We start from the raw sequence: 24,586 nt of genomic DNA on the forward strand, positions 1-24,586 counted from the left end.
CTCTGTATATCACCTTGCGATCGTCTTCAGCATGCTGTGCTATATGATGGTCGGTGGTGTTTGACTTAGAAAATAAGTATGGGGGGGTAAGACCTGGGTGGCGATCAGGTACTCGAAGCGGTCGCTTATGGGAACTCGGGGATTGCCCAAGCGCTGACTTCAGAGACAGGTCAGAAGTAATGTATAGCCAACAGGAGAGTCGTGACGGAATGGCAGACGGGATGAATGGTGAGAAAGATGACGGCGTGCAAGAGCAATTACGAGCTGCCGATTCCGAACACAGCAGCCACAAACGAAGCTCTGTGGCGGGCTGAAGTGACGAGGAATGATGTGGGACTTGGACTTTGGCTCAATAGGTCAATGTTGAAGGAACAGCCGGAAAAGAGGATTCCCTACGTGAGACGCGATAGACAATGATTGATATGTACAAGATAGAAATCCTTTGGGAATATCATGAAACGGGCGGCAGAGAGGAAGACGTTGGTCAGCCCGCAGGTGAGCGAAGGAGTCTTTCAAATAATCATGTTGAAATATGGTTGGACGGATGAAACGACGAGGGGCGCCACGAAGAGAATTAAAGCAATATGGGCCCGACAGGGCAGCTTTGGCTGATGGATGCAACCTCGAGCTCGTCGACCTCGTCTTTTCAGGGTCGCCGTTAAAGGGTTGGTCGGACCGATGCTTGCTTTGCCAATGCTCTGCTGCCCCAACACCTCGCCTCCCGTGCAGACGACAGGACAGGACAGGCGACAGGCGAAGCGAGGCCAGGATTAGCTGCAGCTGCATATGGTCCCTCCTCCACAGGAAGTCCGCATGCCCTCGTTCCACGGCCCCATCCCGACATGGTGCCTTTTTCTTTTTTGCTAGGACATGCCGAACAATCTTTTGCTGGTCGAGCACTCATTCTAGCCCGTTCCGAGGGCACGCACGCTTCTGCACTGATAGTGTCGTCAACCTGAAGAGCCCAAAGAATGGTGGCCCTGGCGGCGGCGTGCGAGAGGCGTTCGTTGGCACTAAAGTTACGACCTGAAGAGTCGTGCCTCAGCCAGCCTGATGGCAAAAGACAGACGAGGACAAGGATGGGCTAGAGTGGAAGCGCCATGTGGGCAGAGAGGGCTAGCACAAGCCGGAAGTGGACAAACGACATATAGGAGTGGGCGACGGATGGGGTTAGACCGGGGCGGATGGCGAGATTCGAAGATTCCCAAGGTGTTGGTCAATGCAATATCGACGACAAGGCGACAGCGATCCAGAGATGCTTCTGACTATAATACCTAGTAGATAACCGCAGGTTGTCTTCTGATGGTACCCAAGGACGTGTCCAACCTCTGATGCCGCTGATGCTGCTAGTGCTGCTGCTGACACCGATGCAGCGGTAGCGCCTCGACTCAAGCCAGTCGGGAAATTGGAAGCACGAGGCGTCATCTGTCCTGGCATGAGTCGGCGTGGGAACGGTTGATTTGAGGGACCTGAATAGAGAGATGATGTGAGTTTGATGCTTGGATTTTCCGCCTTGAGAAAAATGGCACCCGATTGAGAGACGAAGGGTAATAACAAATAACAATTCGCAATACCAGCAGGAGCATACCTACCTTTTGACAGCAGTGTCCGTTTCCGGCAGCTCGCTTAGGATATGCCGGTACGTACTTTTCGTACTAAGACTACGGTTAAGGAATCACCCACCGCGAAGCGGGGTCTCCTGTAAACAGTTGGCGGCACATCCCCGGAGATGTAGGCTCGCTTAACTCGTCTTGCTCGCATTGTTCGCTTACACTGGCCTCGCTTACACACACCTAGATGACAGCGGAGGGCCCTATAATATACCATGTATCCGTACTCCGCACTATCATATAACACGGCTACAGTGGGATATTTGGGGGCCGCAGTGGGGGTCCCTTGTGAACAAAACCCGCTGGAACGCCGATCACAGCGCTTTGGGTGGATCAACTAACGGCAGGGCATAGACACACGGTTTGGGCATCGTTGGTTATCACTCAAGAGTCAGTCAATCAAGTCTCCGCGGTTGTCAACTAAAGCCTCGCGTGACCAGAATGTCTCATTGCCTCGCCATGCTGTTTCGTTTCCACATTTTCACGTGAGATGGTGAACAAAAAAATGTTGGAGTAAGCAAAAGTCCATTATATTTGACATCACGATGACGATCCATCATTTGTCTCATCCGTCCCCTCATCGCAACGTCCGATGAAGAGAGGGAATAAAACAAAAAACATGATCTACTTCATCTTCTTGTCTCCCAACTCAAAAAACGAGCAAAAGAAGTGGGATCCGCCCCTTTCATTCAGCCAACCCTCAGCCCCACGAGTTGCTGTCGCGTCCCATGTCGCTTACAAGGCCAGAGTTTGATAGCCTGGATGGGAATCACCTCGGCTCCGAAGCGAACACGACCCTGTCTCTCGTCATCCCCGCCTCTTTCCTAACAGAACCGCACGCTGGTGTTCTGGCAGCATGGCACCATGGGTAATTAAAAGAGATCAGTAGAAAGGTAAGCCGGCTATCTCCGTTTTTATCCAAGGCAAGAATTCGTCTTCATTCTAGTTGAGTACCCGTTCTCCCGTCGGCTTGATACACGGGCGTCGGCCATGCAGCCGAGACAGATCGGCGGGAGGCTGCGGGCGCTGGGGATCGATCTGGTCCATCGCCTCGCCTCTATCATCGATAACCTAGTCGCCGCAAATAATCTAGAGCAGCCTACGAGTACGGAGCACACGTTCTCCGAGTCAGAACGTCGTCTGCCGTTTGTCTTTTGCTACCGTTATCGTGGATGCCATGACTCAGTCATAGGCATAGCAGCGTAGCTTCAGTCGTATTCAACATTTCACTTTCATCGAGCGTTTGAAAGGCTCTGGGCTGGTTGGTAGCCGTCTGTGACGAGATTCTACACCAGGAGTAACTTGCTTCGCAAGCTCTCGTTGTAACTGCCACACCAAGTCTTTTCTTGTTTCATTTTGCAGTCCAATCTCAACTCTCTTTTCTGTCGTGAGTCTTTCAAGTGAAAGATTATACCAATACACGACAATGTTTCCCACAGAGACCTGAGAGCCAGTTTAGACATCTTTGGGACCGTTTATCAAGCGATAAATCATCAAGCATGTAAAGAAGACCGCAAATATTGTTTCAACAATTGATATCATTATTCAAAGCACAAACATGCTACCAGCTCGCTATAAATTCCAACAATGCACCCCTCATTCCATAACTCAAGCAATTCTCTTCTCGGTGATAGCCTCACCAACGGGTCCCTGCCCGATAAATCCACCATTCACACCGCCAAACTCCCAGACCTTGCGGCCTCTAACCCAGGTGTCCCTGACTCTGCCCGTGAACTCGTGGCCTTCCCACGGCGAGCACTTGTTCTTCCATCGCATGTCGCCAGACCGGAGGGTCCAAATGTCCGCATCGTCAAACACGCAAATATCGGCGTCCATGCCGACCTTTAACGCGCCCTTGCGGTGTGACAGACCGACCTGCTTGGCCGTGGCCTGGCTGCACAATCTGACGATATCCAGAATCGACGGCGCCGCACCCTCACCGGCCTCCGCGATTCGCGCGACCGACGCCGAGTGCACAATTGGCAATCCCAGTCCCACGGACGAGATGCCGCCCCAGGCAGCGAAGAAGTCGCCCTTCGTGCTGGCCTCAGCGACAGCGACGGCTGCCTCCTCGAGCGTCTTCTCCGCGATAATCTTGTTGAGGCGTTCGCCAGGGATCGTCATGTCGATACCGGAATCGGCGTGGTGCATCTTTGGCCTGCTGAGGGATTCTTCTGTCGGGGGAGGGGGAGCTTCGAGACTCGCTGGGAGGAGCTTGAGCTGCGGTGTGCAAGGCGAGTGGTCCGAGACGATGGTCTTGATGCATGAGTCCTCGGCGACCAGCTCCTCCCACAGGCCGTCGCGGTTGGAGCGCTCGCGGATCGGCGGGCAGCACTTGTGTCTGGTGTCGCCGTCGGCGATGTCCTCGGATGCGAAGCCAAGGTAGTGGAAGCAGGTCTCGGCGGTGATGTTGATGCCGTTCTGCCTTGCGTTGCGGAGGAGAGGGATAGCTTGGGTTGCGGAGAGATGGACGATGTGCAGGTGCAGATCGGGGGCGAGGTGGGCCAGCGACAGGATTTCTTCGACGGCATAGGTCTCAAAGGACGGGGGACGGGATTCGAGGAATGTGTTGTAGGAGGTCAGTTCGCCGGTGGGGGCGGCGGGGGGTTCGGATTGCTGGACGGCATCGCCTACGGAGTCCGCGATGGGAGGGATCATCTCAGCGTGGAACATAAGGGTCGTCGGGGTGCCGTTGAGCGTTTTCATCGCCAAGGCGATATCTTGGGCAGAGACTGCGGGGAACTCATCGACCTGTTTTTCGGTCAGGTTACATTCGCAACACCTGTGTCGGAGCGGGAGGTACTTACGCCAGACTCGATGAGGAAGCCCTTGAAGCCTCGCACACCAGCCTCGACAAGAGGGAGCAGCTCATCCGCGTTACCGGGGATCACACCGCCGTAGAAGCCAACGTCAACCCAGCATTGCCCCTCGCTAGCAGCAAGCTTCTCCTTGAAACCGGCGACGGTAGTGGTAGGCGGAATAGCGTTCAGCGGCATGTCAACGACGGTGGTTACACCGCCAGAGGCGGCGGCGCGGGTGCCAGTCCAGAAACCCTCCCATTCTGTGCGGCCAGGCTCGTTGAGGTGGACGTGAGCGTCGACGAGGCCAGGTAGAAGAAGCTTATCGCCATAATCGACATACGTTGTTGAGGCCGGGAAGGACGACTGGGGGAGGACAGCGGAGGTAATATCCAGAATCTTGCCGGTTACAGGGGAGATGGAGATTGTGGCAGGCGTGAGTACGAGTTTGTCTTCCGGGAGGGTAAGGACCGCACGGGTCGAGACGAGAACGACGATGGGCGTCGCGAGATCGTGGGAGACCGTCATGGTGGGGGAGCTACGATAAGAGCTTGGACGGTCCGATAAAGGGAATATGTTGACGGCGTTTCGAAGAGCTTCCCCGCGAAAAAGTGTCCGAGAGACGGTTTGCTGTTTCCTCTGGATCTGGGGACGACACGAGCTTATCTGTGCCGAAGGGTGGCGGGGTGATTGAGAGAGATAAGCGGTGTTGAGGTATGAGGTGTGTGGCTTGTGATAAGGAGGTGAGATTCAGTAACAAACGGAGTAAGTTATCTCGGGTATCCTGATAGAGTCTATGAACTAAAAATAAAATGAAACTAAGCACCGTGTCTACAGATAAGAGAGAAAAGAGAAAGAAGAGAGAGAAACAGGAAGGAGGGCGACAGAGGGAAGGAGGAGGAAATAAAAGGGAACCAAAGAAGGGACTCGGCGTGTTGAACCTGGAGTCCGAAGAAATTCGACCTTCAGTCGATCCACCGCCCACCTTTCTCTCTCTCGGCCTCACCCTCGCTCATGACCGTCGTCGATCCAGACCAGCCAGTCCCTTCCATTTGGTGTTCTGGGGGCCTTCCATTCCCAGTTTGTGCCACACACACCCCTGATAAGATAACGTGGTCTTGACAAAGCGCAGGAAGGACAAAGGGAACGACCAATCCAGCCAACGAGGACTCAGGCCGAGACCTCCCACACACACACTGGCTTATTTCTGGTTGCCCGCTGTCATGACGGTGCTGGGACGGTGCCGTCGGCCTAATGTGGGGTACGTTATCGAACCCTCCTTCCGGTACTGGACCGTATCGAACTCGCTCACCCCGGGAGACCCTGAATGTCCCTTCTTCATCGTTGTTATCAACGCCATGTAATTGGTTGGAACTTCATCGGATGCAGCCGTTTCCCGATTCAGTAGTCCTTTAGTCATCCATCCAGGCCAATGAGAAGTCTTATTGTTGCTATGGGTAGGGATATCCACTGTGTGGGTGACCATTGGTCGTTTTTGGAAAGGTTAGGACCCCATAACTTTTATTTTTATTTCTTTTTTATCCTTTTTTATTTTATTTTCCCCCTCTGGCCCTTCATTTTTGGCTTTCTAGTGCTTATCTGCCGTTGCGTCCAAGGCCCGAGCTTCAGCTTTCTCGAGTTTCAATCGAGTAATGATCGAGTAAAACACCGCTCCTTTGGGGAATCTGGCCCGCCGGCTTGTTAATGCGCCATCTCTGGTGGATGTCTTAGGGTTTTCTATGCAGTTTGCAGATTCTGCTGATGCGACGTGCCAGGGTTTAATACGTTGTTCTGGCCTGGTGTTTGAAGTCTTCATCGAGTAATGGACTCAACACCAGGAGTGGCCGCTGTTGGCTGGCTTTTTGCCTGTTACTCGATCAATTCGCGATGGAGGCAAATCATGGCCCCATCAGGGAAACCCCAGTGGAGGTCGCCAGGGGCAAATGAAATGCCCCAACTGCCGGGAGAGCCACCTCGATGGCGGTGATCACGCACCCGTCGCGCACCCGTGCGGATGACCAAGCCATCTCTCTCTTTCCATTGCCCATTTACAGTCGAGGCGTCATTAGGAGGAGTAAAGGTGGTGATGGAAAGTGAGCGGCAACGAAATCACCGATCCGGCCCCGATAGCCGGTCCCTCGTTTTCGCTATTGTACCGTTCAACAGCCTCGCCCGGTCCCCCGCCCCCGCCACTGTCTCGTTTTAAGTCCTTTGGTCCCCTCGTGACAAAGGCTTTGTTTGATCTGTACTTGGCATATGTTTTCTCAGCTCGAGACCACTCTAGTTCTTTTTTTTCCCACGTATAGATCAGATGGAACACACTTCAGCCATCATGGCCATGGGAGACAGTGACATGGAACCGGCCACTGAGCTAAGCTTCGCTGGTCCCTGACCGATCCCTGCGTCTGATCATGGCAAACTTGCTGGCCGCCGCTACATGCTGGAGCCATCGAGCAACAGCGCAACGTAATGGAAACCCCTTCTCCACGGAGCTCGCCGCTTTCCTGGGCCCTCTCCAGTTGTATCGACCTTGTCGAGACCGCACACGGGTTTTGACTTTCCAATGCCATGGGTATTTCTATCGAGTAAAAATCTCCAGCTGTCCAATCCCCGGTCTATACCGGTTTCCTGTCAGCAGCCCCATTCCGCACTGTCTGTGAATCGCTCTGCAAAGCCCGACATGTCGATGAGACGCTCTGTCCGATATCCGCTGTTCATGCCGAGCACGGTGTCAGATGGGAAGTTGTGTGGTATTGAGCTGCAGGTGTTTTGTCACCTCTATCTTTCCGTATCCCAGTTCCCCGCCATCCTCCTTCCCCCTTCCCAACGTCGCCGTCTAGTAAGTAGTATTGAATAATATCGTTACATGTACTCTCCAAAGAGCCCAGATGATTCTGTTGTACAGGTCGAATGCAACATATCATAATGCATGCATTCCAGGTTTTTTGTTTGTACAAGTTTTGGGTTGTGTCTCGTGGTCGAACAACACCGATCCAACCCCCCCTCCCCCTCGGTCTCTTTACTTCTGTCTCTTCAGAGACTTCATGGCCATCTCAATGAGACCGTCCTTGGCCTCGCTGTCGGGGAAATCGGCCAGAGCGGCGATCGCCTGCTCCGCGTAATCCTGCGCCAGTGCCCTTGTCTGTTCAATGCCGTCGCTCTGGAGAACCAACTCGCGTGCCTGAAACCATGTTAGCTAAGCTCTGCAAACCATCTGAAATGAACAGTGCTCACCCTTGCCACGTCGCCCTCTTGCTCAAACTTCCTGCCAACCAGAGCACCCAACTCCGGCATCTGCTTCCACGCGAACAACAGCGGGGCCGTCGCGAGGCCTAGCTCCAGGTCGGCTCCCGCAGGCTTGCCCAATTCCTTCTCGCTCCTTGTATAGTCGAGCAAGTCGTCAACTAGCTGGAATGCGAGACCTAGGTTCTTGCCATAGAGGTAAGCAGCCTCCACCGAAGCTGCATCCGCACCACCGAGAATGGCGGCAGCACGGCAAGACTTGGAAATCAAGCTGGCCGTCTTGAGGTAAGTCTTTTGAAGGTAGTAAGTGAGGGCCTCCTCGGACCAAACCGGCTTACGCTCGTCGTGCGCGGTGTTCTTCAGCTGCATAAACTCGCCCTCGACAAGGTTGGCGATAACGGTGGCCAGGAGCTCGATCACCTCGGCGTTCCGCAGGCGCGCCAGCGCAACAGAGGCACGGCCGAGAAGGAAGTCACCAGCCAGCACGGCCATCTTGTTACCAAACTCGAGGTTCGCCGACGGGTTACCACGGCGCGAGACAGAGTGGTCGATGACATCGTCGTGAAGCAGAGAGGCGGTGTGGATCAGCTCCGTAATCTCGGCCAAACGGCGCTGGGAAGGAAGAATGTCGGATTCCGACTCGACGGGGTCAGCAGCCACGCCGCTCAGGGGCGTGCTTGGGTTGACGTCGACGAGGATTCCGGGAGGAGATATAGCCGTGTCGACACCGCCAATAGCCTGCGCGGATTGAAGGCGTGGGCCCTTGGGGCACAACGATGTTGCTCTTGACATCAGCAGGACAATCAAGGGCCGCATGTGTTTGCCCTCAGCCTGTGTGTAGTACTTGGCAGCACGATCCAGCGAAGGATGGCCTGAACCAAGCAGCTTTCGAATGTTGCCCGTGAGAAACTTCATTTCCTTGGCCACCGTCCGTAGAGGGTCGATGTGCATATCCCCCTTCGGGACCACTCGGTTGATAGCATTAGATGCGATGTTGGAAGCGACAGACACGGCAGCTCCCCAGGCGGAGGATCGCTTCGACGAGGAATGGTACAAGGCAGCGGTCACGGGTAACCGGACATCGAGGGGTGCGATCCGCCGACATTGCGCGCATCGGGATGACGAAGATAGGAGGGCAGATCGTGAGACTGTGTAGGTGCTACGCAGCACCGCTGCTCCCGGACGGAGCTGCATGGCTCCGGTAATGCTCCAAAGGGTTTCAATGGAGAAAATAAAGAATCTCCAGGGAGTCCAACGGCTTCCGATATTACGTAGAAATGCTCAAAATTCGTGGTTGGATCAATTGGCAGCTGGAGGCGAGTGATGATGCTTCGAGTCGATGACTTTTTTTTTTCTCCCTCTCTCACTGCGCACCCGGTCCTTCCCTCTGATGATTCCTTAGGTAAGGTACGTACCGACAACGTGCTGCTGTGGGTGGTCCAGGCACAGCTTGTGGGGGTACATACTGTTGGGGGAGATAGTGGGGCATAAGTGATCTGATTGGGTAAATGGCCATTTTCCACCCTTAGCTTGCTGTCCAGAACGGTAAAGAAGCTCTGCTATTGTGTGTATGGGTGGGTGGTATGTGCTTGCCTCGGCGTCGCAATATGCATTTGGAGACGCAACGCTATTACCCCGATCTGACAGCCACATCTTCAGACTGCAAACTCTCTTGTTCCGAAATGTTCTCGTGAATCTGAAAGATCACATTTACAATATGGTTCGGCTTACGATGACCTCTTCCATTACGGAGGGCCTCCGGAAACTTTCTGAGGTCAGACCAAAGGTGGAGGATACGGAAGTTCAGGATGTTGAAGGACGAGAATCACCACAAGAGTCGAGTCCCGTGGCTGCACCAAACGAGGCTGAAGAACCGAGTCTTGAAGATCCCGCTATCGGAAACCCGATTACCCATAGCCAGATTTTGGACCTTTGGAGGAATCTAAAAAGCGAGGGCATCGCTGGGTTCTCTCTGGAGGGGTTGCTGCGAGGCTCTCGGGTATACATCCCGCCACCACCACCCAAACCGGAGCCAGTAGGGAATCCCGAATATCTCCTTCACCTTATAATGCTGACGGTAATGCTATAGTCCGATGAGTACAAGGCTCTTATGGCCCGCCTCCGGCGCGACGAGGAAGAACGATCTTACCAGCGCATGCTCAAGCAGCCATCCCGCCTAGAAGCCTTCTCCCAGCAGTTTCCGAACGCATCTGCCAGAGCACACGTTTTTGCCGAAGTTAATCGACCGATGCGAGAGTCCGATAACGGCGACGATGAAGCCACATATGGTGACGTTCAGAAGCAGCTGATGGTTATCCTTAATTTCCTTCTGAGTGTCATTGGCGTTGGTGCTACGATATGGATTGCCGCGCGCTGGTGGAGTCTGACAGCGCGGATATTCTTGACCATGGGTGGCTCTATTGTTGTCTTGATCGCTGAGGTTGCAGTCTACTCAGGCTATGTATGGAGGCTTACGGAGGCGAAAACGAATCGAAAGGAGCCTAAAGAAGTCAAAGAAGTGGTGCAGACGTGGGTGGTGGGCAAAGACGAGCCCCCCGCTGAGAAAGATGCAACAATCTTGCTGGATACAAAGTCCCAGGACATGGATGAGGGTATACGACGGAGGCTGAAGGGTTTGACATAGTTCTCCAGCTATTTCACGACAATGTTTTGTTTCCTGAATCTGTGTTTGCCCCTTGATTCAACACAACATTGCAACGGGCCAGTTGATACTAACACAATCGCCGAAAACGGAAGCGCTGCTGAACATGAACGACGATCGCATAGACTCGCTTACTTTTTATTCATTTAACAAGGGCACATCGCCTGGGGAGGAAAAAGGTTTCTAGCAGTCTGACCTTGCCAACGGTACACGTGACCTGGTTCGTGGGGTACGCGTTGAGTCGCGTTCTGCACGTCATTCCCGGAACGCGACGCGCCTCTGTGGGGCAGCACTGAAAGCTCCCCGTCCACTCTCCCAGCCAAACCATTTACAACCCCAACCTTCACCTCGGCACCATCCCACCTTTAATTCTCTGTTGCGTATTAATGTCTGTGCAGTTTGTGGCTTGGTAGTTCTGGATGCCTCATTATGTTTAGTCTGGTCTAAAAAAGACCTTGTTCTGAGCGCCTAGTTCCGAATAAACACAACATCACGCGTCGGATCGCATTCGAATTCTTAATTCATCCCGACACCCCTCGCCATCTTCATTCCTAAAATGGATCAAACTGAAGAGTTATCATTGTATGGCTTCTCCATGTCCGAATCAGTATTTTAGCTCTGACAGTTATCTAGCACTTCAAGCACGTCCGAAATCTCGCGACCCGTAACAGAGAAACGGTACCGTTCATTCGCCAACGAACCCTTCGCTCTCAACTAACCTATGTTAGCCGGACTCTGCGAACCTACAGCAAACGATCGCGGTCGACCGAGGACGATGCGAACGCTAAGCCGCTGAAAAGGCAGAAGATACCTATTGACGAGACACCTGTCGCACAATCCGAACTACCACGGCCTTCTGCTAAGGCGAGCAATATTCCCAAGAGCTCTATTCTGAGTTACTTCAAGCCCTGCCGCTCTAGCTCGGCAACAGAAGCGTCCGATCCCCTCTCCGACTCGGAAAAGCTCGTCAATACTCCGCCGTCGTCGCCGCCCGTTATCAGAAGGATAAGAGAGCCTCGCAGGCTTAGGTTACGACATAGCTCAGCGACTATTCCGTCATCAGATACAATAAATGAGACCGAAGAAGAAGCGGACGATAAGTGGGTAAATGTTGAAGTGGCCACGAGGAGGATCACTCGTTCAAGTAAACGGGTCACAAAACAATTACAGGAAACGACGGAGAGCAAGCTTAACGAAAGGAGGAAGGGCGTAAAAGCGAAGCCGAACCAGCAGACGAGCAAACCGAACTTGCGATCTAAATCAACCGCCACGATACAGACAACTATCAACATCTCATCAAAACCTACATTCGAGGAATGCAAGACATGTCGTATAGTGTACAACCCGCTGCATCCCCCTGATGTCAAGTACCATTCTCAGAGGCATGCGGCGTACTTGCGGGGCAGACCGAGAACCTGAGAGATGCAGTCAGATTTTTGTCGGAGAGCGCCGTGTGAGACATTATCATGATACCACTTGAGAAGTAATGAGTCAATGATACCCCTTAGCAATACAAACACGTTGCATTTTGTTTTACTTCCCTCGCTACAATACTCAAAAACCATATAGCATGAAAGAGTGACCAAAAAAAGAGTGTTAAAGCCAGCATAAGCATAAGAAACGAAAGTCCGCATCCACTTCGACCTCCTCCCCAAAGCTAACCGATCAACAGCCACAACCAGATACTCAGTATCTTTTCCACGGACGCCCGTCCTTCGAGCCATGTTCAGACCCGTTCTCCCCTCAGCCTAGGTCCGTGGAAATATTTCCCTCGCGTGGAGCTCAACCAATGCGAGCAGCAAGGAATCTCGGGGCAGAAGTAGCAGCATCGGCCTGGTACAAGAAATGCGCCGGCAGGATAAACAGCGTGCCATAGCACACAGCATCGGCGAGGGCACAGTACACCTCGGTCTTGGACGTCGAGAAGTTGGGGATGCGTCCAAGGTTCTGCAGGTTCTTGGTGTAGCCGAACAGGACGACGCCCTTGATCTGGTTCTGGATCGTGGAGCTCAACTCGGAGATGGAGGACGCCATCACGGCTGTGCCCTGGCTGTATCCGCCTGCGACGACGGCGGAGTTGGGGCACTTGGTGTTTGCGAGCGTGAAGAGTCTCTTAGCCTCGTTGATGGCGACGCGGGAGGTGCCCTCGGGGATGATGAAGTTGGAGGCCAGGTCGGCAGAGTAAGGGCCGCCAACGCCCTGAACCCAGACCTGCGAGGCGCCGTAGCGGCTTTCGAGAGCGTCGGCGACAATGGGGCCTGCGCTGATACCCTGTTATAGAAGTCAGTTATCATCCTGTGGAAGGGAGGACGCTTGACTGTCGCTTACCATGTTACCGGGCTCAGTGGAGGCACGAGCAAAGATGTAGATGACCTTAGGGCAGTTGGAGCTGCTACCGGACTCAAGCTCGTTGCGGGTCGAGGACTGGCGGGCCTCGAGGTTGGCAACACCGGTGTCCAAGCCGACTTCGACAGGAGCGGCAGCGACAAGGGAAACGGCAAGAGAGATGATGCTGAGGAACTTCATTTTGTGTATTGGGACTGGTCTTCAGATGCGACGACTTGCGGCAGAAGAGAATGGTCTTTGGAGTGAGCGCGCTGGCTGAGCTTCGAGCGAAGGAGAGAGTGTTTGGGGTCTGAGTGAGAGATTGAATCTGATGATGGTCTGGATATCAAGAGTCTTTTCGTGGGTTGTTCAGGAGCTATTTATCTTCATGCCTTGGAGCGTCTATGGCCATGATTGCCTCGTTATCCGGCTTACAATCCATTCCATGATGCTCTCACTAGCTGTCCACTCCTGAACTATTCAAGCCGCGTACTAACCGGATCTCAACAACCAGAGAAACACATACAATATTCCTCCGCCAGTCGCATCTTGAAGCCATCCCCGACTACCTAGATCCCACAGTCCGCAAGGTAGATGTTCCAAGGCTGCGAGATCACATGAGGATCGGCTTTTCGCGACAGAACATCAAATTGGGAATGGTCGGAAGAAACTCTTCCATCTCTTTGGCTGAGGAAAAGGGGCCAGCCTCGGTCCACCGTCTGACGCCAGGGAAGAAGCATGACTTTGGAGTGAGGGGAAAATGCGGCCTATGACTTTCTCGATTTGACGGTGATCGAGTGATATGGTCAACCCCTACGAGTTTCGCGATGTCTTTCTGGTTTACTCTGCCAGAGGAAAGTTGTAAGGGATTAACAGGGTCCTTGGTTTACGTTGCAACATAATACAACGCCACAACAGTCTAGTTTATGCAAGGTAGCCGGTAGAGAACTGCAATCCCCGCAGGACCCCGCAACTCGGCGACGTTGAATGCCTCGGCTGCAGGGCCGGGCTAGTTCTTTTTCGGCACGAATGTCACCGTTTCTCAACTTGGCAGACATCGCGAGAGTCCCTATACGGTATTTGTATGGTTGATTGTAGAAAATCGAAAGAGCCAAGCTGCTGCTGCATGTGCACGTGTGCGTGGCTACACTAGAATTTCTGCTCGGTATGTGGGTTGTCTGGGGTAGGTGGTCTCAGATGTGGGATAGACTGCAGAGAAGATTGAAGCTATTCCTTATTGTGTAAATGTTTGCGAGCCTGTCAAGTTGGCTTGACAGGACCATGGCTGTGCTTACGTACTCTCAAATCCGGTGAGAATGTCTTTGTCTCACTGAAGTTAGGTATAGTTTTCAGGTTAAAGTTGAGGAAGCCTTCAATGTGCAGGTGACGTTGGCAGCTAGAAGTGAACTGTAAAGTTTAAACGATTTATAAACCGTGGGACAGCAAGATGCAGAACAGTCTCAGTTGGTAGACGTGGGAAAGAGAGCAAGTTGTTATTGTGCACATCAATCAGAATCAGAGCATAGCCCCTTTTGGGTATCAATTTTGGACTAGAAACCTGCTTACGCCGGCCGGGCTGCCTGCAGCATTGCTAATCCGCCCTTCAATCGTAAACAAAGACCTCCATCCTTTTGAGGGGTCAGGATGAGCCGGAAACCATTGGAAGAGTTGGTCGTATCCATGAGAAGTGTTCTGGGGTATCCACCAAGGGTGTTCTATCCATGTGTGAACACCAATGAGAGGATATCTGCTAAAACCTGTTGTCTGGGAGTCAACTAACTAGCAACTTGGCATGCTCAACAAGAGGGGCATCTTTGAAGATCACCATGAACCTCGGCCACCTGATGGGTTTGCTTGCGAATTAGAGTCCGATGCCTACGGCGGAGGTAGAGCTGTGTGCTGATTTAGCTCATGCGGAGAGATTAAGAAATCATGCTACGTGGCTCCGACGAGATTTTCAGCCTACCTATGAGGCATTAAATTATTTGAGCATGGATAAAAGTAAAATCCCTAGTTCATGATCATAATCCACTCAGTGTGCAGAAAGAAGGGGGAGTTACATGAAGGAAGTCATCATATGGGCGATAGCATTGTCTTTCCTTAGCACATTAATGCCTCTTTGACTGATTCTGAGGCTTCACAAAGTGGAGCCACTGCCTCAAGGCATTTTTGAGCTATTGAAAGTTCCAAAATATTGTGTATTAATTCATGGCGAAGGTGTTGAGTTTTACGTTCCTCTATTGCTGCCCTTCAAATGTGGCTGAAATTAAATGCTTCCCTCAGCCTCTCAGACCGTGCGTCCTTCTTGACATCTTGTACATGAGATGAACGCGCACTATGGCTCAGCTATCGAATTTTTGAATGAGCGCTCTTAACTCATCGGAGTGCTTTTCTAGTAGCTGCGAAGTTTCTGGCTCTGCAAACTTTGGTGATGCCTGAACTGCGCATTAACACTGCGTACTCTCCCTGCTCATCTGGCCTCCACCTCGAAGCCATAATCACAAATGTAGACGTACCAGCAAGCAGACATGAAGTAACACAAAAGATTTTTAACTGAACTTCCTTCGCAATACTTCGTTTGGACCACAAGAGACTGATGACTGTTTTCCCCGATAGCCGTCCCTAACACACCCAACCGCCATCAACATTATATACAGCTCCCGTAACGAAAGTTGCTTCGTCGCTGAGAAGAAATGCGATGACTCGCGCAACCTCGATAGGCTCTGCTCTTCGCTTCTGGACGGTGACCTGTAGGCCACGCTTCACGTCCTCTGGGTTCTCACCTCTTGATAACGGTGTGTTGACAGATCCTGATAACATGGTTACTACATGGAACTTCCCGTGAGTTCAGACGTCAAAACTTACCTGGTGAGACGCAGTTAACACGAATATGTTGATTTTCCTTCGCTGCGGTCCTTGATAATCCGATGACAGCTGCTTTACTTGCGCAATATGCGGAGTTTCCAGGGGCACCAAATTGACCAAAAACGCTCGCAGCTGATACCTAAAGTAGAAGTGTTAGAACAAAATTCACTTCGGGGTACTGGGAGGCTATCAAAAAGTATAAATTGCAGTAGTGGATCCTCCATCTCGATTGCTGGCAGAGGGATTTGACGTACAATGCTTGCACCGGCAGTCATGGCATTTAATTGAGCTCGCAGGCAGTTGAAAACACCTTTTACATTTACAGAGAAGACGAAATCCCAGTCCTTGTCTGAAAGTTCTGTCACAGGGCTGGCGTGAGTGATGACTCCAGCCATGTTCACCGCGCCATCGAGCCGGCCGAACTTCTGAACGGTGGTTTGAATCCACTTGTCTACCGCTTCACCGTTTCTGACATCAACAACCTCGTACATGTGTATACTTGAGTCTGCCAGAGAATCGACAGCTTCTTTCAATGACGTTTCGTTTATGTCGGCAAGAGATAACTTGGCGCCTCGCGAGGCCAGAAGTTGAGCGGTGGCAAGGCCAATACCTGACCCTGCGCCGGTAACAGCCACCTGTGTTGTATTTAGCAAATTGTCCAGGAGATTAATAAAAGTGACGAATACGTACTACTTTGTTTTGAAAAGAGGACATGACTGGCCTCCAGTGTATTGCAAGCAAATTTTATAATTGGGTGAAACTATGAAAATGTTGTCTAACGATGAGTATACCTGAGTCAATTTTATGAAGTCTTATACTCTCTTTTCAAAGCTGGATTTCATAAGACCCACAGTCCTTTCTGGTGATATGTGAGTACGTAGTACCTAAAGAGGAATAGGAAAGTTATCCCTAGCACAATTACGGATAAAGTGTACAGATCGGCCAATCATCTGTGCTTTCAAAAGGTTGAGAGGGTTAAAGGATATCACATGTTATGTAGCCACCAGAACAGTCCCAAAAGACAACTGGATTCATTTGCTTCTGCTAAGCCAAAACGAAGTCAACATTTGCCTCTTGCGCCCGTCTCTTCACCTCCCAGCGTCTCTCAACGTCAGCCAACGAGTCACTAAATATTCGGAGACCACTGCGGCGCTCCCAGTCCTTGAACCATTTACTAAATGATAGCCGCATCTCCGTATCCTCAGCCTCACTAGCAGCTATGAAAGCAGGCCACACAAGCCTAGCAGAACCGTGTGCCATCTCTGACTCTGTCGCTTCAAACCGAAGCAGGCAGTCTCGAACACCGGCAACCTTATCTTGCAACATGTCAGCCTCCACATCGTAAACTACTCGATAAAAGTATATAGCCAGCGCAAGCCGCATGGCCTGGGCAAGATTATCCAGGAGTTGCTGGCAATGTTGCGCGTCCCGGTCCATGACCGGCGTATCTGCTACTACATGGTTGAATGTTCGCTTGAGTTGATGGATACACTTTTCAACAGCTTTGGAGCGGCTCATGAAGTCTGAGAGACCAGTCATGCCTGAGTATTCTTCTTCGTTCTTTGCTCTTCTTAGGCGGATGACAAGGGAGAGCAAGAATATGTGAATTTCGGGGATACCGAAAATTTCAGGGTAAAGTGTGGGGGCCCATATGCCAGGTATCTGTAAGTGTAGATCATTTTCCCCTTCTTGCTGACCTTTGACCTTGAGCATCTCTTGGTCGAGATTGACCCAGTCCGCCAACCGAAAAGATAAGCTGTCCTGGCTATAGGAGCTGGCGTTGCTGGACTCGATTTCCTTGCGCACATGCTTGCGTTGTGCGGACTGGCTACTACCAGAAAATGTGCTCTCATGCAAGAACCTCTCGAAAGCATAGCAATGATGTAGAAGACGGACTTTGCGCGACTTCTTGCGGTTAAGACCCTTGACACGAATGAACTTTTCCGCCTCGAGTAAGTAACATTCCACTTGATCTCTGGTGCCGGAAACGCTCGAGATCTGAACCATGGTTAAAATTGCTATGAGTGTGGACTTGTACTTTGCCGTCTTGGGGACGTCATAAGCTGTCTGTAGCATCGAACGAGCATGGCGATAAGCCCGCTGTTTGTATTGTTTTGCCTGCTCTGACCATTTGCTGGAGTTGGAAATGCCGCCAAGGCTGGACGCACTAACTGCAAGGGTTCCAAAGAACACGGTCAAGCTGGCGTGGTCCATCTCTTCTCCTAGTGTGAGAGCGGCCAAGCAGCCTTTAACGTAAGGGATAAACAGAACATGCCAGGGCGTTTTACTGTGGCGGAACGGTGTGAAACAGCGAAGTACTGTTGTAGAGTAATGCTTGAGGAGAAAGACTGCATCATGAGGAACGGCACAGTCGATGGTGGGCGGTATGGATGAGCTTCGCCGTGTTGTCAACTGCTGGGGTTGTGCCTCAGTAAGGATACTTGAGACATTTGGATGACGGGAGTCCATAAAACCTGATGGAGACTGCTGAAACATGGTGAATGATATATCGGCCGGAATATGTTGGCTTGAATCCAAATCTATCGGCCCATCCCACCAACCATCCATGCAAGGTAGGTCGTCCATGCTCCACCATTCACTCGTATTCCACAAGTCGGTCATGGAACTGGATGACCTCTCGTCTAGAGTTTGAAGGCTCGGATCTACCGGTAATGGCGGTTCTTCCAAAGGCACACCTTCAGAATGAACTTCGAGCTCCTCATCAACTGCTTCAGGCTCTCTATGATAAGCGCCCTCGACATCTCCAGCAGCAACCGCACCATCGGCAAAACTTGGTTCCTCACTAGTTTTGCACAAGACCTTATGAGACTTATTTGGCAACCGAGGTAACCGGATTACTCCGAAAGGACCCCGACTTATCTCTATGCTTTGAGCGGCTGAGAGTCTCTCACACTCTTCCTCAATCTGAGCAATGTGCCAGAGAGTTAAAGCTGGTGGAATGCTCGAAACCAACTCATCGCTCATAGACTCACGTTCCTCTTCTGTGAGCAAAGGACGTCGAAACCGCGACATGCCAGAGCTGGGAATATTTTCGAAATCGAAAAAGATGTTTTTCTCGTAACCACTACATGCAAGGCCAGATGCCTCGCACAAAGAGCATGTCGGTCGCCCCTCATCACACTTCATACGGCGGTTCCGACACTGTACTTGGTCAGCTTTGCCAAATGTTGCCCAGGGGGTCTAATGAGCAGTGCAGCACCACATACCGTACCGCATCCACCGAAGGACCGATTTCGGCGCGCATCCATGTTGATAAGCTGCAATGAGTGGTTTTGCCTACCCATGCTTCGTCGAAACGAGCAATTCTTCCACAGGGCTCGCTTGCTGCCTTGAGCACAAAGATGGTAATTTGGAAAGTAGAAAGTAGCTGCAACAAGTCATCAAATCGATTCAAACATGGAAAGTTATATCAGGAGGCTGAGTTGTTAAATGTCTTCCAAACAAGGCCATTCTATTGGGGAAGAAGATGAGAAGAGAGACGAGGGTACAGATAATGCATCACATCTGTCTGAGTGGGGGAGATAAGAGCGGGGAAAGAGCCCGGCCCGGCCCCAGAATTAACCTGGGGTACATGTTCGGGCTTGGCACTGGGGAAGCTTTCCTATCTTTGACCCCCGCTCCAGATGGCAGGGCACATGGTCAACTACGCTTATCAATGTGAGAAGCATTCAAAGAAAATCTGCAGAAACTAACAGGGCACTAAAGAGTATTCAAGCAGCTACATAGCATTGGGGGCGGACGGAATGGTTATCGTCAAGCTGGTTTGAAGTAGACGTAGCGGTAGATAAGCTAGTGCAGCTTGGGAATAAATGACAAGGAGTTTGCCCGTGTAAAAGGTACATTTGTAGCATTGGATAATTTAAAAGATCTTAACTTCCCACCCAATGTTTAGTCTTCTGTAAGATATAATGGATCAGTGATTTTCATTATCCTCCTACCGCCATGGCTTCAATTAACGACAAGTCACCCTTCCCAAAGGAGTCAAATGCCATGGATCTCGCCAACGACCAAAAGACTCAAGACGATGGTCTCTGTCGGCTCGAAAGTAATACCTTTGGAGAGTCACATCTTGTCAGTCAAGGTGGGACCAAACGAAACGTCAAATCACGACATGCCCAAATGATTGCTATTGGTGGCAGCATCGGGACTGGACTCTTCGTGGGTTCTGGTCAGGTCCTCGCAGTTGGAGGCCCTGCATTTCTGTTCATCTCTTATGCCTTGACGTCCATCCTCGTATACGGTATTGTCACAGCGGTCATGGAAGTAGGGACATATCTTCCCGTCTCGGGTAGTTCCATGTCCTACTATTGTGCCAGATACACCTCGCGATCTCTCGGATTTGCCCTTGGCTGGCTTTACTTTTACTCTTTCGGCATCATACTCGCGTACGAAATTGTAGTCGGATCAATCATCATCAACTACTGGCCTAACAACATCCATGTCTCGTTGTGGTTAACAATTCTCATCATCGTCATAGTGGCTCTCAACTTCTCTCCCGTGGGCGTATACGCAGAGACAGAGTTTTGGTTTGCAAGTCTAAAGATCATCTTATTTATCGGCTTGCTTATAATGTCTCTTGTCCTCATCCTTGGAGGTGGCCCCAATGGGCAACGTCTGGGTTTTTACTTTTGGGTAGACCCAGGCGCAACAAAGGAATACCTTGTGGCCGGCCCTGGAGGCAGATTTACTGCACTGCTGTACTGTTGGGTGTTTTCTGGGTTTTCGTTCTACTTCAGCCCAGAACTGATTATTATTACCGGCGGCGAAATGAGAAACCCTCGCAAAAACCTTCCGATTGCAAGCCGACGTTTCTTCTACCGCCTCATCATCTTCTACCTTTTGGGTTCGTTGGCTATCGGAGCGATCTGCAGTTCGAATGCAGAGGCACTTACATCTGGCGCCGGCAACGCAGATGCATCGCCTTGGGTTGTTGCCATCAAAAATGCCGGTATCAGTGGACTGCCCTCTGTCGTCAATGCCGGAATCCTGACAAGCGCCTGGTCAGCCGGTAACTCGTATCTGTACATGTCGAGCCGGTCACTGTATTCCCTCGCAGTTGCGGGTAATGCTCCTCGAATATTTGCTCGCTGCAACAGCTACGGCCTGCCCACCTATGCCGTACTTGCCTCGAGTTGCTTCACTGTTTTAGCATACTTGAGCGTGTCATCGGACGCCGGCGTCGTTTTCAACTGGTTCGTCAGTCTAACCAATACTGCTGGCTATACCTCCTGGATACTTTGCGCATTCATATTCCTGCGCTTTCGCAAAGCGTGTGATGTCCAAGATATCAAACCCCCTTATCGATCTTGGTGCCAACCATATGGAGCGTGGATATCGATGGTTTGCTTTGCTTTCCTTCTCTTTGCTAACGGATTTACCGTGTTTTATCCGGGACGATTCTCTGTGTCCAGCTTCCTCACAGCGTACATTGGAATTCCATTTTTCTTGGTAATCTTCTTGGGCCACAAGGTCATCGCGGGACGAAACGACCCATGGGTCCACGCACCTGAGGATGTAGACTTGACTTCTGACCTGAGGGAGGTTGAGGCTGAAGCTGAGTGGTGGACTAACACGGAAGAAGCCAGCAAAGTAGGCCATCAAAGCAAGAATTGGTGGCGCAAGCTCTCACTCATTTGGGAGTGAACAAGTTCAATTGATGTCCAACGTTAAATTTTGTAGCTAGGTATTTAGTAAGCAATGCCGCCGAGGTCTCATCAACTGTGATCGCCCAGACTAGTGCCTCTTCCTGTAGTTCAATAAAGATCAGTCAGGCTACTAAGTGTCTGAATTACACATTTGATAATTGTTGTGGAACGTAACTGAGCTCATTTTGTTGTCCTCGTAATAAATACCATCTCGGCGTTGACACATGCCGAGCCAAGTTAGGTATGCTGGCATACAACGACTTGTGATTGTAGCTATTAAACCAGAAGTCTTTTCAAAGAAAAAAGAAAAAAAAAAAAACAGAAAACTAGTAACAATGAGATCTACAGTGGCACAACAATAGAGCTTGCGGTCTGTTAATGTCCCAATATCAGATAAAGATAAAGTAGTTTGACTGGGGTTTGGAACAGGGAAGCCTTTCTACATCGGATTATAGTGCGCTAAGTGGAGCGGGGAATGCGGGGGATGGACACCACTGGCGCGACTTTCCTATCACTGTCTGCCAATTCCAAGATTGGAAAGTTATCCCCCGGACTTGATAGTCTCTTGGATTTTGGCCCCACTCGCCATGGGTGATCTGAGGCGGACAATCGGAATGTCGTGACAGGAAAGTTGGGCAGAGACCTTTTTGGCGGCAGAATAATTGCACGAGCTTCTGCTCTTATGATTCATATCATGTCATTATGGTGCTTATTTATTTAGATGACCTCGATTCTTCACATAAAGACTGAGTCAACTCAATCGTGACTCAAGCAACGCTTTAATTACACCTAGTTTTGCCATCTCCACAGTAACCTACACATTGCTACGCCAACAATGGGATCTATTCCGACACCAAACAAAAAGGTCTTTGATATCCTCATCATTGGTTCCGGACTTTCTGGCCTTGCAAGCCTTCATCATATCCGCAAACAGATGCCCGACTGCCGCGTCCAAGTCCTTGATAACGGCTCAGACGTTGGTGGTACCTGGTTTTGGAACCGTTACCCCGATTGCCGATTTGATTGCGAGTCCGTTTCCTATGGTTACTCTTTTGATAAAGATCTCTTGAAAGAATGGCACTGGAAGGAGGCTTTCTCGCCCCAAGCAGAGACGCAAAAGTACATTCGCCGTTTCGCGCAGAAGAACGATTTATACAAGCATATTCAATTCAACACAACTATCAAGTCTGGGCACTGGAATGACAAAGACCGTACCTGGACATTTACCGACCAGGACGGCAATCAATACGAGACCACCTTTTTCTTGAGCTGTATCGGGTTCCTTTCAACGCCATCCCTGCCTGCTATTCCCGGCATTGAAAATTTCAAAGGCAAATCTTTCCATACTTCAAGATGGCCGGAGAATCTCGACGTAAGCCGGGATTTTGCCGGAAAGCGCATCGGCGTCATAGGGACCGGAGCCACTGGAATTCAGATTATTACTGCCTTGTCCAAAGAGCCAAGTGTAAAGTCGCTCAGTGTATTCCAGCGGACAGCGACTTGGACTGTGCCTCTTCGCAACTATAACATCTCGACAGAGGTAATGGAAGACTTGAAGAACGATTATGATAAGATTTTTGAAATTTGCCGCTCGACGCCCTCTGGATTCATGCACAAGGCTGATCCCCGAAAAACCCTCGAAGTCTCAGAAGAGGAACGTATTGCACTCTGGGAGAAGCTTTACGAAGAGCCAGGTTTCGGTAAATGGCAGGGAGTGTTTAGCGACGCTTACACCGACCGCCACGCCAACGAGCTGTATTCAAAGTTTATTGCAGACAAGATCCGTCAGAGAGTCAATGATCCCGATGTTGCAGACTCTCTAATCCCCAAGACGCATGGTTTCGGGACCCGTCGCGTCCCGCTTGAGAGCGGCTACTTTGAGGCTTTCAATCAGCCTAATGTTCACCTCGTCGACCTGAAGAAGACGCCCGTTTCCGAAGTTACATCTAAAGGCATCATAACATCGGACGGAAAGGAGCATGAACTCGACATTCTCATTTATGCTACAGGTTTTGATGCTATTACAGGGTCATTCAGTGCCATCGAGTGGCAAGGTAAAGATGGCCGCCCCCTAATTGCACCCAGCGGGACCCCCAAAGGCGATCGTGCGGTCTGGGTTGACAATCGACCCTATACCTTCCTTGGCATGACGGTTCCGTACATGCCAAACATGTTTATGGTCTTGGGTCCACACCAGCCTTTTGGCAATGCTACACGTAACATTGAGCACGCCGTGCAGGTTGTTGTAGACTTGTTGCAGCACTGCAGGAAGAATGGATATACATATGCGGAAGCGACAGAGGAGGCTGCAGATGAGTGGACAGAGCACGTTTTTGACTGCAGTAAGGGTTCATTAGTCAATGAAGTTGATAGTTGGATGACTGGTGTTAACACCAACATCAAGGGCAAAGCCGTTCGGAGTGTTGTCAGATATGGAGGTCCTGCGCAGGAATACCAGAGACGATGCAGAGAAGTGAAAGAATCCGGGTACAAGGGGCTGCTACTTGCTTGAGAACATCGAACTACAATTGATCTTTTTTAAACAAAGTATGATTTCAGTTTCGCCAAGTTGTAGTTGTGAGGAATCCTATCGAAAGCCAGGTGGTGGTCAACGCAAAGAAGCCGTCCAAGTTCCTCCAAATATGTGCCATGTAGAAAGCACCAAAGATGCCAATCAGCAAAAAAGGTTTAACGAATGTTGAGGCAGAATGCATATAAACTGGAGATGCGTAACTGATTGTAATGCGGTCGGTGGTATCATTTTGCGATAACAAGCACATAAGTTTATCTAATGGTGTTAACATAGGTCCAGGATGCAACATCATCGGAGATTCCATATGACCAATTTTCCACGGGGAAGGGGATGAAATCCCCCGACTTCGCTTTGTGGGGTTTTTCTCATCGCCAAAACAACCCGCAACAGTCTAATGACACACATCTACTGTCCTTACTTGATAGTTATCGGACTTGATACGTATTTTCTTGCTTGAGAAGCCTCCAGGAAGATACTACCTGAGAGGCTGCTCCATCCACCATGTGACAGTGATTTAGACTTGCCGATAAGCCTGGTTAGAACAGATGTGTCCTAGTTAGTGGAGATGGGATGACGGTCAACCCCCCTGCAAAATACCACTGCGGGGAGGGGACGGCCTGACGCAAGTCCATGTGTGGCTTAAATCGAATCAGGAAAGTCCTTCCCAAGCTGAGAATAACCCCAACGGAAAGTTATCCCAGCTAGTGTTCTCTTGTAAGAGCATCTCAAGTGCAGCATTGTGATCACCAGGTATTTATTTAATGCTTCATAGACCGTGGGAATGTATCCTCAATAGAACTAGTTCACACAGCACCCAGAATGTGTACTACTTGCTTCCGCCGCTTTATTTGCCACTGTTGTCGAATCTCAATTATCTAATACCA

General features: G+C 50.8%; 8 protein-coding genes across 8 annotated transcripts; 4 read left to right on the forward strand and 4 right to left on the reverse strand.

Annotated features, from left to right (window-relative positions):
• Positions 1-3,218: 3,218 nt before the first annotated feature.
• Positions 3,219-4,936, reverse strand: CTRU02_209227 (allantoinase; the record flags this gene model as incomplete). Its single annotated transcript, XM_036732827.1, has 2 exons — positions 3,219-4,361; positions 4,418-4,936. 2 exons carry the CDS (start codon positions 4,934-4,936, stop codon positions 3,219-3,221), a joined length of 1,662 nt encoding a protein of 553 aa, XP_036575466.1.
• A 2,491-nt stretch (positions 4,937-7,427) lies between these two features.
• On the reverse strand, positions 7,428-8,845 carry CTRU02_209228 (hexaprenyl pyrophosphate synthetase; the record flags this gene model as incomplete). Its single annotated transcript, XM_036732826.1, has 2 exons — positions 7,428-7,589; positions 7,643-8,845. The coding sequence occupies 2 exons, from the start codon at positions 8,843-8,845 to the stop codon at positions 7,428-7,430; spliced, it is 1,365 nt and encodes a 454-aa protein (XP_036575465.1).
• A 523-nt stretch (positions 8,846-9,368) lies between these two features.
• CTRU02_209229 (vacuolar h+-atpase assembly protein) lies at positions 9,369-10,295 on the forward strand (the record flags this gene model as incomplete). Its single annotated transcript, XM_036732825.2, has 2 exons — positions 9,369-9,686; positions 9,741-10,295. 2 exons carry the CDS (start codon positions 9,369-9,371, stop codon positions 10,293-10,295), a joined length of 873 nt encoding a protein of 290 aa, XP_036575464.2.
• A 574-nt stretch (positions 10,296-10,869) lies between these two features.
• On the forward strand, positions 10,870-11,732 carry CTRU02_209230 (uncharacterized protein; the record flags this gene model as incomplete). The annotated part of the gene is made up of 3 exons (XM_036732824.1): positions 10,870-10,895; positions 10,947-10,991; positions 11,042-11,732. 3 exons carry the CDS (start codon positions 10,870-10,872, stop codon positions 11,730-11,732), a joined length of 762 nt encoding a protein of 253 aa, XP_036575463.1.
• Positions 11,733-12,095: 363 nt separating this feature from the next.
• CTRU02_209231 (cutinase) lies at positions 12,096-12,839 on the reverse strand (the record flags this gene model as incomplete). The annotated part of the gene is made up of 2 exons (XM_036732823.1): positions 12,096-12,584; positions 12,642-12,839. 2 exons carry the CDS (start codon positions 12,837-12,839, stop codon positions 12,096-12,098), a joined length of 687 nt encoding a protein of 228 aa, XP_036575462.1.
• A 2,421-nt stretch (positions 12,840-15,260) lies between these two features.
• On the reverse strand, positions 15,261-18,808 carry CTRU02_209232 (uncharacterized protein; the record flags this gene model as incomplete). Its single annotated transcript, XM_036732822.1, has 5 exons — positions 15,261-15,448; positions 15,504-15,642; positions 15,758-16,138; positions 16,569-18,665; positions 18,731-18,808. The coding sequence occupies 5 exons, from the start codon at positions 18,806-18,808 to the stop codon at positions 15,261-15,263; spliced, it is 2,883 nt and encodes a 960-aa protein (XP_036575461.1).
• Positions 18,809-19,466: 658 nt separating this feature from the next.
• Positions 19,467-21,167, forward strand: CTRU02_209233 (proline-specific permease; the record flags this gene model as incomplete). Its single annotated transcript, XM_036732821.1, has 1 exon — positions 19,467-21,167. One exon carries the CDS (start codon positions 19,467-19,469, stop codon positions 21,165-21,167), a length of 1,701 nt encoding a protein of 566 aa, XP_036575460.1.
• An 837-nt stretch (positions 21,168-22,004) lies between these two features.
• CTRU02_209234 (phenylacetone monooxygenase) lies at positions 22,005-23,681 on the forward strand (the record flags this gene model as incomplete). The annotated part of the gene is made up of 1 exon (XM_036732820.1): positions 22,005-23,681. The coding sequence occupies one exon, from the start codon at positions 22,005-22,007 to the stop codon at positions 23,679-23,681; it is 1,677 nt and encodes a 558-aa protein (XP_036575459.1).
• Positions 23,682-24,586: the final 905 nt, after the last annotated feature.

The sequence above is a fragment of the Colletotrichum truncatum genome, assembly GCF_014235925.2.
Source record: "Colletotrichum truncatum strain CMES1059 chromosome Unknown Contig_0005, whole genome shotgun sequence".
Lineage (NCBI taxonomy): Eukaryota > Fungi > Ascomycota > Sordariomycetes > Glomerellales > Glomerellaceae > Colletotrichum > Colletotrichum truncatum.